The sequence below is a fragment of the Corylus avellana genome, chromosome ca4 (assembly GCF_901000735.1).
Source record: "Corylus avellana chromosome ca4, CavTom2PMs-1.0".
NCBI classification, from domain to species: Eukaryota; Viridiplantae; Streptophyta; class Magnoliopsida; order Fagales; family Betulaceae; genus Corylus; species Corylus avellana.
Genome location: NC_081544.1, coordinates 31260096 through 31271473, shown reverse-complemented (window position 1 = coordinate 31271473; position 11378 = coordinate 31260096). Strand labels below are relative to the sequence as shown.

General features: G+C 36.5%; 1 protein-coding gene across 2 annotated transcripts; it reads left to right on the top strand.

Moving 5' to 3' along the window:
- Positions 1–725: 725 nt before the first annotated feature.
- Positions 726–6772, top strand: LOC132178657 (uncharacterized). Of its 2 annotated transcripts, XM_059591139.1 has the most exons (7): positions 726–1150; positions 4739–4803; positions 4880–5055; positions 5448–5556; positions 5711–5921; positions 6077–6141; positions 6223–6772. In XM_059591139.1, the coding sequence occupies exons 1-6, from the start codon at positions 805–807 to the stop codon at positions 6139–6141; spliced, it is 972 nt and encodes a 323-aa protein (XP_059447122.1). In that variant the 5' UTR covers positions 726–804; the 3' UTR covers positions 6223–6772. The 2 variants fall into 2 exon arrangements, 1 of the variants encoding a protein (XP_059447122.1); XR_009439849.1 differs by having other exon boundaries at positions 727–1150; positions 5711–6141.
- The last annotated feature ends 4606 nt before the right edge of the window (positions 6773–11378 follow it).

The window sequence follows — 11378 nt, the reverse complement described above, 5'->3', positions numbered from 1 at the left end:
ATCTCCTCCGCGCCTGCTTCGCCGCCCACCGCCCTCTACTGGGCCTTTTTCTCGCTCCCCCCCCACGATGAACTTCCAACCCCCTTCCATTTTCAGTTTCCGGGGAGCACGCGATTGGCTATTCTTTTCAGCTGCTATCATCCTTTTAGTGTGCTTTTTTCTACTAGTTATTTCCCTGTAATTTTGTCTCGCTTTCCTTTTTTTTTTTTTTGTTCTTTATACCTTGTTTTGTTTCCATGTATCGATTTTATTTTTGTTTGTAATAATGTTCGGTCCTCTCTCTCGATCTGCCCGCCTGATACCCTTTGGGGTAGTTGATTTGATCCAGACCTTTGGGTTGTGGATGTGAACGTTATCCTTGTTTTCGGGTCAAGGATGATGAGTTTTCGCTTGAGGTTATCTGCCTTCAATGTTGAGGAATAACAGCCGAGGAATAAGAGGTATCTATGCATTGGTTTGAATCTGTTTGGGATAGATTTTCTGTTTAATTTAAAAATTAGTCATAGGTTAGCGGATTTTGTATGAGTCTGAAATGTAATACGTCATCTTTGACACTTGTGACCTCGTAGCTTCGGTTATGGTTGCTTCACGACTTTGCTTTATATTGTTTAAGCTCTATGAACGTTTATTAATGAATGAGATTGAACCGTTTATAAAAAAAATAAAAAAAATAAAAAAAATAAAAATAAAAAAGGTAGGGCTAATAGCACAACTTAGCGGCCGCGGCGCCGGCGATAGTAATAGAGCGTGGGCTTACGAGAGCAGAGGGGCCGAGAAGTGAAGTGGAAGTGAGAAGAATCAACAATGAAAGGCAGGACCATTCAGGCTGCACTAAGCAGTACTGGCAGGTCGCTTTCCTCTTCTTCTTCCTCTTCCTCCCCATCTTTGTCGTATGTGGAGAAAAGGCTTTCTTTCTTAGCATCCTTCTCTACCCAGAGACAGCCCCTCCAAAACCCTTTTCTTTCTCGTTTGCTTGGCTTCCCTCGTAAACCCAACTCCTCCGTAGTTTCTTCTTCTTCTTCTTCTTCTTCTTCTTCTTCTTCTTCTTCTGCTGTTACTCTTCGGTTTGTGAGTACTAGCAGCTTCTCCTCCTCCGAAGAACAAAAAGATATTGATGTCGAGGCTAACGAACAAGAAGACCCATTTCAATGTAAGCATCTATTTACCTGTTTCTCTTAGCTTTTCCATTAAACTTATAGGCGAATAAAAAATCATGTATTTCTTTTTCAATTTGTGATTTGTAATGATTAAACCGTATTACGTTTCTTAGTGTACATTCCACGCAGTTTTTTTTTTTTTTTGGTTTCTTTACTCAATGTTTTGGTTTCCAAGATAATTGCCGAAAACAAAGGGAAATGAAAGTTTGAATATTGTTGTTGGTGCCCCCTTGATTTCCAGAACTCCAAGCAAGTCTAGTAGTTTGATAGGTTCAGCTGACTGCGCTTTTTTAGTTTCTGGGTTCAGAAATTCTGGAATTTATAATTTTTTGTCCTTTTGGTTTCTTTCCCTTCCTACTAGACAGAGCACTGGCGTTCGTATGTAATTCATTGGGAGTAAAAATGCTGCTTTGGGTCGTTGTTTGGTGGGTTTGTGTAAGGGAAATGAGTGTAATATGTTTGATGAAATGTTTCTCTCGTGATACTCACTGAGAGCTTTACTTTCATTTATAATAGTTGCTGCAATATCTGTTACAACCGTGTACAACTGTTTTACATATTCAAAATATCAATTACAACAGAATGATCTAATGATAGCATACAAGCTACACAGATCTAATGATAGCATACAAACTACACTTCAATTGTTGATTTTGAGATTGTTCTATCCTTATCATGAGAAGTTTTGTCTCCTGAGGTTTGTTGTGCAATGGCATTGTTTGACTTTTGAATATCAGTAGCATCTGATCTAATAGTTTGAGGACTTGGAACCGACTCAGTAACCTTGTTTTATGTTTCTGATTGGGACATTGTTCCGGTGTTTGATCAAAGTCCAGTCCCAATTGCCCTGGTGTCAGATTCTGTGACTCCAGATAAATATAGTCCAGTCGATTTACCTTGACGCTATGCTATGAGTTACATACTTCGGACTTTCTAAAGATGCTATACTATTAAATGTAATATTTTTAGCCTTGTAATTTAATTACTTTTTTTTCTGTTTTCCTTGAAACATAAATTCTCGAAGTTAGGAATATATATATATATATATATAATACATGTTTACTTTATTAACTTAATTGAAGGGTTTGAAATCGACCAATTTTGTTCGGTTCCATGGATATATTTCTCAATGTTTACACTGTTCATTAATATTTACACATTAGTGCTACATAGAGTGGGGATTCAATGGTTGTAGTTTTTCTTTAGAAAGTTCAGTGTTGGAATCAGATTTGTAATCCTCTCCTTTGATGGATAGTTACATTTCATGAGAAAAATTAGTTGTTTAAACTTCTTAGGGTATGTTTGGTATGTGGAATAGACCCCTGGGATGGAATAGTGATTTCTACGGAATATCTATTCCATTGTTTGCTTGGTTTTTTATTCCTGAGATTTGTAATCCTCTCCTTTGATGGATAGTTACATTTCATGAGCAAAATTAGTTGTTTAAACTTCTTATAGGGGTGTAAACGAGCCGAGCCTGCGCAAGCTTCTCTTGTTCGGGCTCCGTTCGTTTAAATTTTACTCGAGCTCGAGTTGAGCCAGCTTGCGAGCTGGCTCTTATATTTAATGTTTTTTTTTTAATATATAAATTTAAACTTCAAGTACTCTTAAATGGCTCAAAAAGCCAGCTTGCATAGCTTAGCCTGGCTAGCCGAATATGGAGCCTGAGTCAATACAACAAGGCACTTGGTTTCGAAGAGAGAGGATATGCATCATTTTATAGATAAGCAAACTTGGGGGTTGGTGTTTTCTTAGCAATGTGGGACAAGTTAACATGTTGTATTTAGACTGTAGTGGGACAACGCCCCTTACAAAAAAAAAAAAATTTCAACATCTCTCTCTCTCAATCTCCCTCACCAGTCACAATGCATCTTCCACCCCAACTCTCATTTCTCACTCTCTCACTCTTGCTCACCAGACATGTAGTGATCTCAAGTGTTTGAGTCTGTTTGATTCTTCAATAGTTTCTACCTTTCTCAATCTCCCTCAATAGTTTCTGCTTGATTCTTCTTTCTTTCGTTTGGGTCTGCTCTAATTGAATCTGGGTCTTTTTAATGATTGCTCTCTCTCTCTCTCTGATCACGACTAAGTGGAGAAAGCTTGTTTTTGTTTGGGTGAAGAAGACGAGCAACAGAGAATCAGTGATGGAAAGACGGGGAGAGAGAGAGAGAGAAAATAATGTTAAAAAAATTATATATATATATAAATTAAAATAAGTTATATAGTATATTTGTTATTACTGAGTAATATTGACTATATATTGTTAGTTACTTAATAAAAAAATATACGAGTTGAGCTTTATACGAGTGCGTGCACGAGCCTAACCGAATTGAGCTGAGCTTGCTTCGTTTAATATTTGAGTTAGGATTTGTGGAAGCGTCTCATTTAATAATTGAGTCGAGCACGAGTCGAGCTTATATGAGTCGATCCTGAGTTCGCTTATGATTCACGAACACCCCTACTTCTTAGTGTACGTTTGGCATGCGGAATAGACCCTTGGAATGGAATAGTGATTTCTATGGAATATCTATTCCATTGTTTGGTTGGTTTTTTATTTCTAAGAATAGCTATTCCATAGGAATGGCTATTCCTTTGCCATGAGAATAGCACATCAATCCTAAATTCACTCAAAAGCCCTCCATTGACCCAAATCAAATACAACATTCCTATCGCTCGTGTTGGATCTCGACGGTGATCGATTATGTTGCTTCCTGGTGTGGGCCTTGCAAGTTCATGGAGCCCATTGTGCATGCCATGGCCTCCAAGATCTCCGACGTCATCTTTGCCAAGATCGATGTCAATGAATTACCTGTGTGTATTCTCTCAAGATTCTTGTTGTTTGTTGGCAAATCTCTGTGTTTGTGATTATTGACTCACAGATGCATTGTGCAGCTCAACATCGTTGCTACAAGCTATCCCCACTACAATGCCACTGACTTTCTTGAGAAGTACTTAAATTGCAGAAGCACTTATTTTGTTTTTTGACAATTCAAATCATGTTAAGCACTGCAACTTGGACTTTCAAATTGGTGCCTTCAGCCACTGAGTCCTCTGGCAAAATAGTAGTGCTTTTGTAGGGAAATTGTAATGGAGTTTTTCGTCTTTAAACTTGGGCTTTCTCATCAGTCCCTTCATCCGCAGCATCCAACGTATCCTGAATTCGGAAGCAACCTGTTCTCATTAGTACATGGGTTTCACTTTTGGCTTCTCTTTGTTTCGTTGTCTCCTGATAGGGAGAGACACAGAGAGATTTGAAGGATTTGGAAGAGAAGATGACTTCCTATTCTGTGATGTAAATTAAAATTTTATTTTAGGGTATTTTAAGAAATTTAATTATCATATGATTTTATTTACCAGTGTATTGCATTGTACCAAACAATGGAATAAGAATAGCTATTACTATTCCTGTGTTACAACCAAACTATCGAAAAGTAATAGCTATTTCTTTTCGTTAATATAGCTTCCATTTTTCCAATGGAATAGTCATTCCATGTATCAAACATGACTTTAGCTCCAGCTTTTTGTTTCATTCACTATAGATACTGTGATTCTATCTTTGCTGAACTATTTTTTATTTGCAGGTGAAACAATTGGAGAAGGAGAATCCACAGATGGATGGGAAGAAGAGGATGAGGCCGAGCCTGAGGTAAATATTCTGTCTTAAACCATCTCAGCTAAACCAATCTACATTTTGGTTGATGAAAGTCCCCTCATATATATAGATTGGAGATGGAGGTGATGGTGGTGGAGTTGTTTTGCAAGGTGTCCTGTGGGGTGAATCGGTTCTCTCTATTGCTCGCAATGTCTTGTTGCAATTTGGTGATGACATGAAGCTCTATGCTTTCAAGACGACTCCTCGTGGATATGTTTATGTGAGACTGGATAAACTGTCAAATGAGTAAGATCTCCGCTCTTGTTTATCAAAACCTTAAGGCAGTGGATTTACATTCAATATTCTGCAACTTCAGTAGCTACAAGGAGTTCCTTTTTTCAATAAAGTCCATTTTCCCATGAACCCTAAATGATAGCATACCCTATGGTCAAAATATAAGCTCTTCTGATTGTTAATTTGCTCTTGCGCCGAAGCCCTATGTGCTATAATGCTGAGTCAAGGACACTCTGCCCTATCTATATTTGACTATGGTGTTTCATAATGTTCCACACTATTTATGTTGGTAGTTGGTAACTGTAGTTATAGAAAGGTACATCTTACATAATTTTATTATGTATATTTCTTTTTATTTGAATCTCTATGGTTTGTTAAGATACCAATGTTGATTCCATATTCAGATATGGTTGTCCCAACATGGAGGAGCTTGAGAGCTACAGTCAAGAATTCAAGAAAAGATTGGATGAAGTTGGAGAACTTGGAAAAATACCTAATAATTTGGCTCTTGAGGTATTGAACAGCTAGCTTTCTTCTGTAGTCTGTATATGAGGCTTTAATCATTAGGCAGTTGACGTTTTGGATAATATCATAAAGATTTATCTGATTGATGAAACTTTTTATTTCGTCGATAATATATCAAAAACCCTTTTGTCTTGTTTTCTAGGTATCATCTCCAGGGGCAGAGAGGATACTAAAAGTACCAGATGATTTGGATCGCTTTAAAGACAAGCCTATGAGAGTATGCTATGTAGATGTGGAGTCTAAATGTCAAGAAAAGGATGGTGTCTTTATGCTGGATTCCATGGAAACAGAATCGGAGAGTTGTGTGTGGAAGTTGGCAAATGTGAAGGCAAACAGGGACCCCGAAAGCAAAGGTAGACCTTTAAGCCGTAAACAGAAGGACTGGAGATTAAAAGTGCCATTTGGGATGCATAGCAGGGTGTTCCTATACCTTGAATACTGAAATTTTACTAATTGAGTTGTTTTGAAGAACTCTTAGATGAGCTGATAAAGTTGTCTTTGGTGTTAGTTGATGAAATGATCCAGTACAAAATGCAGATTTTGTGCGGCGTTTGCACTCACTCCAGTTTATAGGTATGCTAATTCCTAACTTTGGTGCAATTTGCAAACCCCTCTCTTTTTTCTTTTATTTATTTTTTTGTCATTGGTGGGTAGTGGGCCGAAACTTTGGTTTGGGCTCCATGGTGGATGGCCCAGCCTAATCCGCAAACGCCATACAAAGGAATTGTGGAGTCATGCAAAAACCCATTTTAATCCAAATACATTCCTCAAGGCTCAAGGTAATGGAGTTCATCTCACACCTTAGATTCCTTCGCTGACCATAAGGACAAAATAGTAAGAGATGAGCAGCAGGTGGATTCATTTTCTTAGAATCTAAAGGGAGTTTCGTAAAAAGTGTCACTGTTTCATAATTGACAAGGAAAGAATACACTGTTCTTGACAGCGTGATATTAATAAAGGCCCTTTTGAGGGATGGAGACGGTTTGTCCTTTGAGGAAGGCAGTTGTTTGTTGGCTTATTTGCCAAAGTTTTTCTCTCTTTCTTCTCCAATAATTTGTGGTTCACAGTATGAGTAGATAGCTTCTTCTTTTCTTCTTTTCTTTTTGTTTTAGGTAGAACACAAGTTGTGGAGTTTAAGCTATGAATGAGTCTCTACAACCTAATAATACTTTTTATTTAGGATGGAGGTTTGGGATTCGATGCTCATCATGTTTGGAACCTTTGAGAATTTTTTTTTTTTTAAAAAAAAAAAATTATATTAATTGACTCTAAAAAAAAAAAAATAAATAAATAAGGGGAGAGGAGAGGAGAAAAAAGCAATGGAGCAAGCTCAGTAGTCATTATAGATAAGTGGATCACTACCAAACAAGTGGATTTTTTTCATCCTCTATCATTTGATTAAGACACTTCTTTCGTCAGCAACAGACAAAACCTAATTAGGTTACCCATCTTTATTGGTTAGAAAGGACATTGACATTGTGCATTAAGCCGTCCCTTTCTTCAGTACATATTTGTATACATTTTGAATTTGCCATCCCAAAGAATAAAGTTTGTTAACATCCTACCCCTCCACCAAAAAAAAAAAAAAATTAATTAATTAATTTAGTCTATTTAAATAATTATTTATTTTTAAGTATCACATGCTCTAAGAACAAGCGACAAATTTCCAAATGATGTTTTTTTATTGTAATGTGACATAAGTGTGAAAGTAGTCTATTCTCTGACTTGTTTGTTAATATTTTAATTTTTGCTAAAAGCTGTCTTAAAAATATGTTACGAAAATCTTGGGCCAATGTTTTCCTCCAATCAATTTTGTCAATTATTGGGGGATAGAAAAGATGCTTACTTTACTGATTGATGGGTTATAAAATGCCATGGTGGGCATGTGGTAATCATAAATGGTCCATCAATCGATCAAAATTCATACTTAACCGCTATAAGCAACTGCAAGAATATAATAATGAACAAGTGCTAAGCAAAATTTCAAACCTTAGCAGATAATGCCAATTGGAGAAGTTGGAGAACATGAAGGGCCATTATTAATGCTGATGTAAACAACAATTAGCTATAGAAAAAGATCACCCAATTAAGGGCTGTTTATGGAAAGCCAGCAACATATAATAAGGGTAAGAAATAAAATAATTTTTTTTTTTTTTTTTTTGGGTGCCATTGGGTGTCACATTTCTCTTTATGGTGAAAGGAGACCTAGTGGTTCTAGCAATTATTCATGGAGAGGGATATAGCACCATGGGAGAGGCTAGGGTATGGTTTAGCCTGAGGGGCTCAGGAGCAGTCAACATTGGTGTGGCCCTGCTGGTGACTAAATCGAAGCCCCTTAGGCCTACAAGTTGTAGGACATTTTGTCCGTCCACCATTAAATTGTTAGATAGAATATCAAGAAAGAGGAGGAAATTTGCCCCGAGTTAGATCCCCACACGGCACAAACTAGTTCTTTTCATCCACGTTCTACTAGCCACTAGGGAAGACATCATTCGCCAAATTCAGGTTGCAGTTATTATTGAAGACATTTTTGGTTTAATGTCGCTTGCACTTGCAGCCAAACAACGATGACAAGAGTGTTTTGTTTGCTTCTTTCTTTCAATTTCTTGTGTACTTGGGAACTGTTTGGTCCAATTGTTTATTATGTAAAGAAGATGAAAACAACTTCTCCGACCCTCATTAAAAGCAACGAGATCAATTTTCACCTAAATTGTGTACATCAGCAAAGGGAGAGACATTATTACTTTGTGAAATGGATTTGACACCATTTTTAACATAATCACAATACTTTGTTGCAATTAAGTAGTAATCACATCAAATGGGGATGATGGGGGTCCCAAATACTATGAATGATATTAAAAAGATTTCCTCTAGTCCACCCATAAATTCTTATAACAAAACACATCTTATCTCATGGTGTGTCTGCAACTAACCATGGATGAGAAAGCCCAAGTCCCCACCAACCATCACACTTGAGTTGTGCAGCAAGTTCTGAGATCAAATCTAGGTAGAAATTAGGTTTTTTTATTTTTATTTTTCTTTTATTATTAGTTTTGGATTAAGCCAATACCCTCTTGGCCAATGGGCCAAGAAAATGGTAGTAAAAAAATGCCGATTGTTAAGTAGTCCAAAGGTTGGGCTACTTGGGATAGACATATGAAGTTAAGACTGTTCAAGCGGGTGGCTATTAACCGCTACTAACCGCTAACCATTATGCATGTAACTATAAGCAAGTGCGGTTAACAAAAATCATTAACCACAAAGGTGGAAGATGATGGTTTGAAAAACTAACAAAAAGAGAGAGATAGGAGGACCGGAGGAGAGTAAGTAAAGAGAGAGAGGCGGAGAGGGGAAGAAAATTCATTGATAGTTAGGTTTGTGATCTTCCATTATTTTTCCTAAGCCTTCCATTATTTGGTTAAAGCGACTTTTTGTAACATTAGAGAGTTTCATTGAATCATGTAGATCTTTAGTTCATGCATGTGTCATGTGTGGTTGCATAACCTTGAATCTACTCCCCCAAACCACCCCAAAAAAAAAAAAAAAAAGGTTGATTACCTATATATTATCATTAGCTGACACGCAATTTAAACTTTTAAAGTTGTTCCATGAAGTATCACACTCAATTGTATTGAACTATCATTTTGTTACAAAAACCCCATTCTATTAGTCAAAATCATTAAAACAAAGTAAAATGACAAAAATAACATAAGTTTAGAAACTAAATTTATTTGAATACCCTTAAAAATTTGAAATTTTCAATAAATAAATACCCTGAGGTGGTTCAGGCAAGGACGAATTTAGGGGGGGACCGGCAGTGGCTCTGGTCCCTCCCCCCCCAAATTACAAGAAAAAAAATAATTTAAGATATTTTTTTGGCCCTTGGTCCCCTCAAACTCAAAGCTAACTCCGTCCATGGGTTTCAAGGGCCAAGCCACTCGAAAACTCATAAGGATATATATATGTGTGTGTGTGTGAAAAACTCACAAGGATATATATATATATGTGTGTGTGTGTGTGATTTTAGCAAAGCTGAAAAATATTTAGAGAGTGAAATATATGATGTTTTGAAAAAGTAGGTAGCTAATGTAGAAAAAATATATATATATATATATATATATTTTAAAGCTAGAATTTTAGCTCAACTTTGGACATCAGAGTGAGATGTAAATGCTATATGACCATAAAGAAATAGTAATACTTGATCAAAGGGGCAACGGTATAATTACTAATCAAGTAATAATAACAAATTAAAGGAGCTTTAATCTTCCTTTTCGTGCTGTCATTTAATTTTTATTATGAATGGAGAAGTGATAAAGTTGAGAAGTTGCTCTCAGAAACTTGTTGAATATATTACTTTTTACTTATCAAAAAAAAAAAAAAAAAAAAAAAACTTGTTGAATATGGGAAGTGGGATTTCGTTTGTGAGCATGATAAGAGAGAGGTGTTTTTTTCTTTTTCTTTTTTGGGTCAAATTAAGTTAAAATGAAAGGCAGGGGAAGATATCAGCCAAGACGTGGTTCATGGCTCCTGCTTCTCCCATTATCTCTAGCTCTCAAAGGATTAAACAAATATTGTAGGAAGCCAAGCCATGAATATGTCATGCTTTGATAATGCAAAGATTCCTGGAACTGGGGTAGGAAGTCTTGATTTGTCATTATGTGGGGCTTCGATTTGGTGGGAAGGGGCTTTATGCTTTTTACTTCAACACCACACCTTTCTTTTGCCACTGCAAGTGATTTTGATATCAAGAGATTCCAAACTCCCTCTTGATATATGTATATGTATATGTATATGTATATATATATATATATATATATATATATTCATCATTTGTATATTTCTATGGTGGTGGAGGTTGGAGAAACTCAAGAAAATGATGGCTGACATGATAAATCTTCAATACAAAACACTTTGAAAGATGACATAAAGTTGGTTTCTATAATTAAGGAATAGGCCTAAGGATTGAAATGGCATAAACTCTTCCAACAATGCAACAGCAAAAAATGTAATTGGAGATTTACATTTTCTTTCTGAAGTTTACAATAATTGGAGACTACATTGAAAAAACTGTAACACACCATTTTTTTTTTTTTTTTAATGCCAAATCCTTGTCAGGATTCTCATTTGATCTTGAATACCAAGAAAATCCCGGCCGTCCATTCTAGGCAGCTTGGGCAAATATAAATCCAAGTTGGTTGATCAGTGAATTAGGTGGGTTTGACTTCAGATCATGGGTACCCATAAAACCATACAGCTATGCTTCAATGTGCATCTCTACACAGTACAACCTCTCCTAGTGGAGGAGCATAAAAGGGATCAAGAAGTTGATGGGGTAAAGTATACGACACAATAGAGAGAGAGAGAGAGAGAGAGAAACATATAGAAAGTCATGTACATAAGCTGGTTTTGGGGAGACAAGCGAAAAGAAAAATAAAAGTGAGTCAAGAGATAAAAACTTGTTATTACTTGGGCCCAAGAAAGCCAACATTGATTGGGCCCCAAGGGCCCATCGTAACTCATAAATAAAAGAGAAGCACAACACTATCAAAATACACTCATTCTAATCCTTAGCCAATAGCCCAATACTATGTCGTTCTGCCATTTTTTCATCAGAGGTGATACTCGTTGGCGACTTTCTTTGTTTTTCTAGAGGCATGTGGTCCCTCCCTAGATTAACAATAACGATATGCAGATAAATTATAAAATAAATTTATATCCCACAACCCTTTATAGAGTAACATATCCTTTTTTAGTCTTGCAAGACAAACAAATCCATCGATACAGTTTTCAGCATCAGGGTACATACT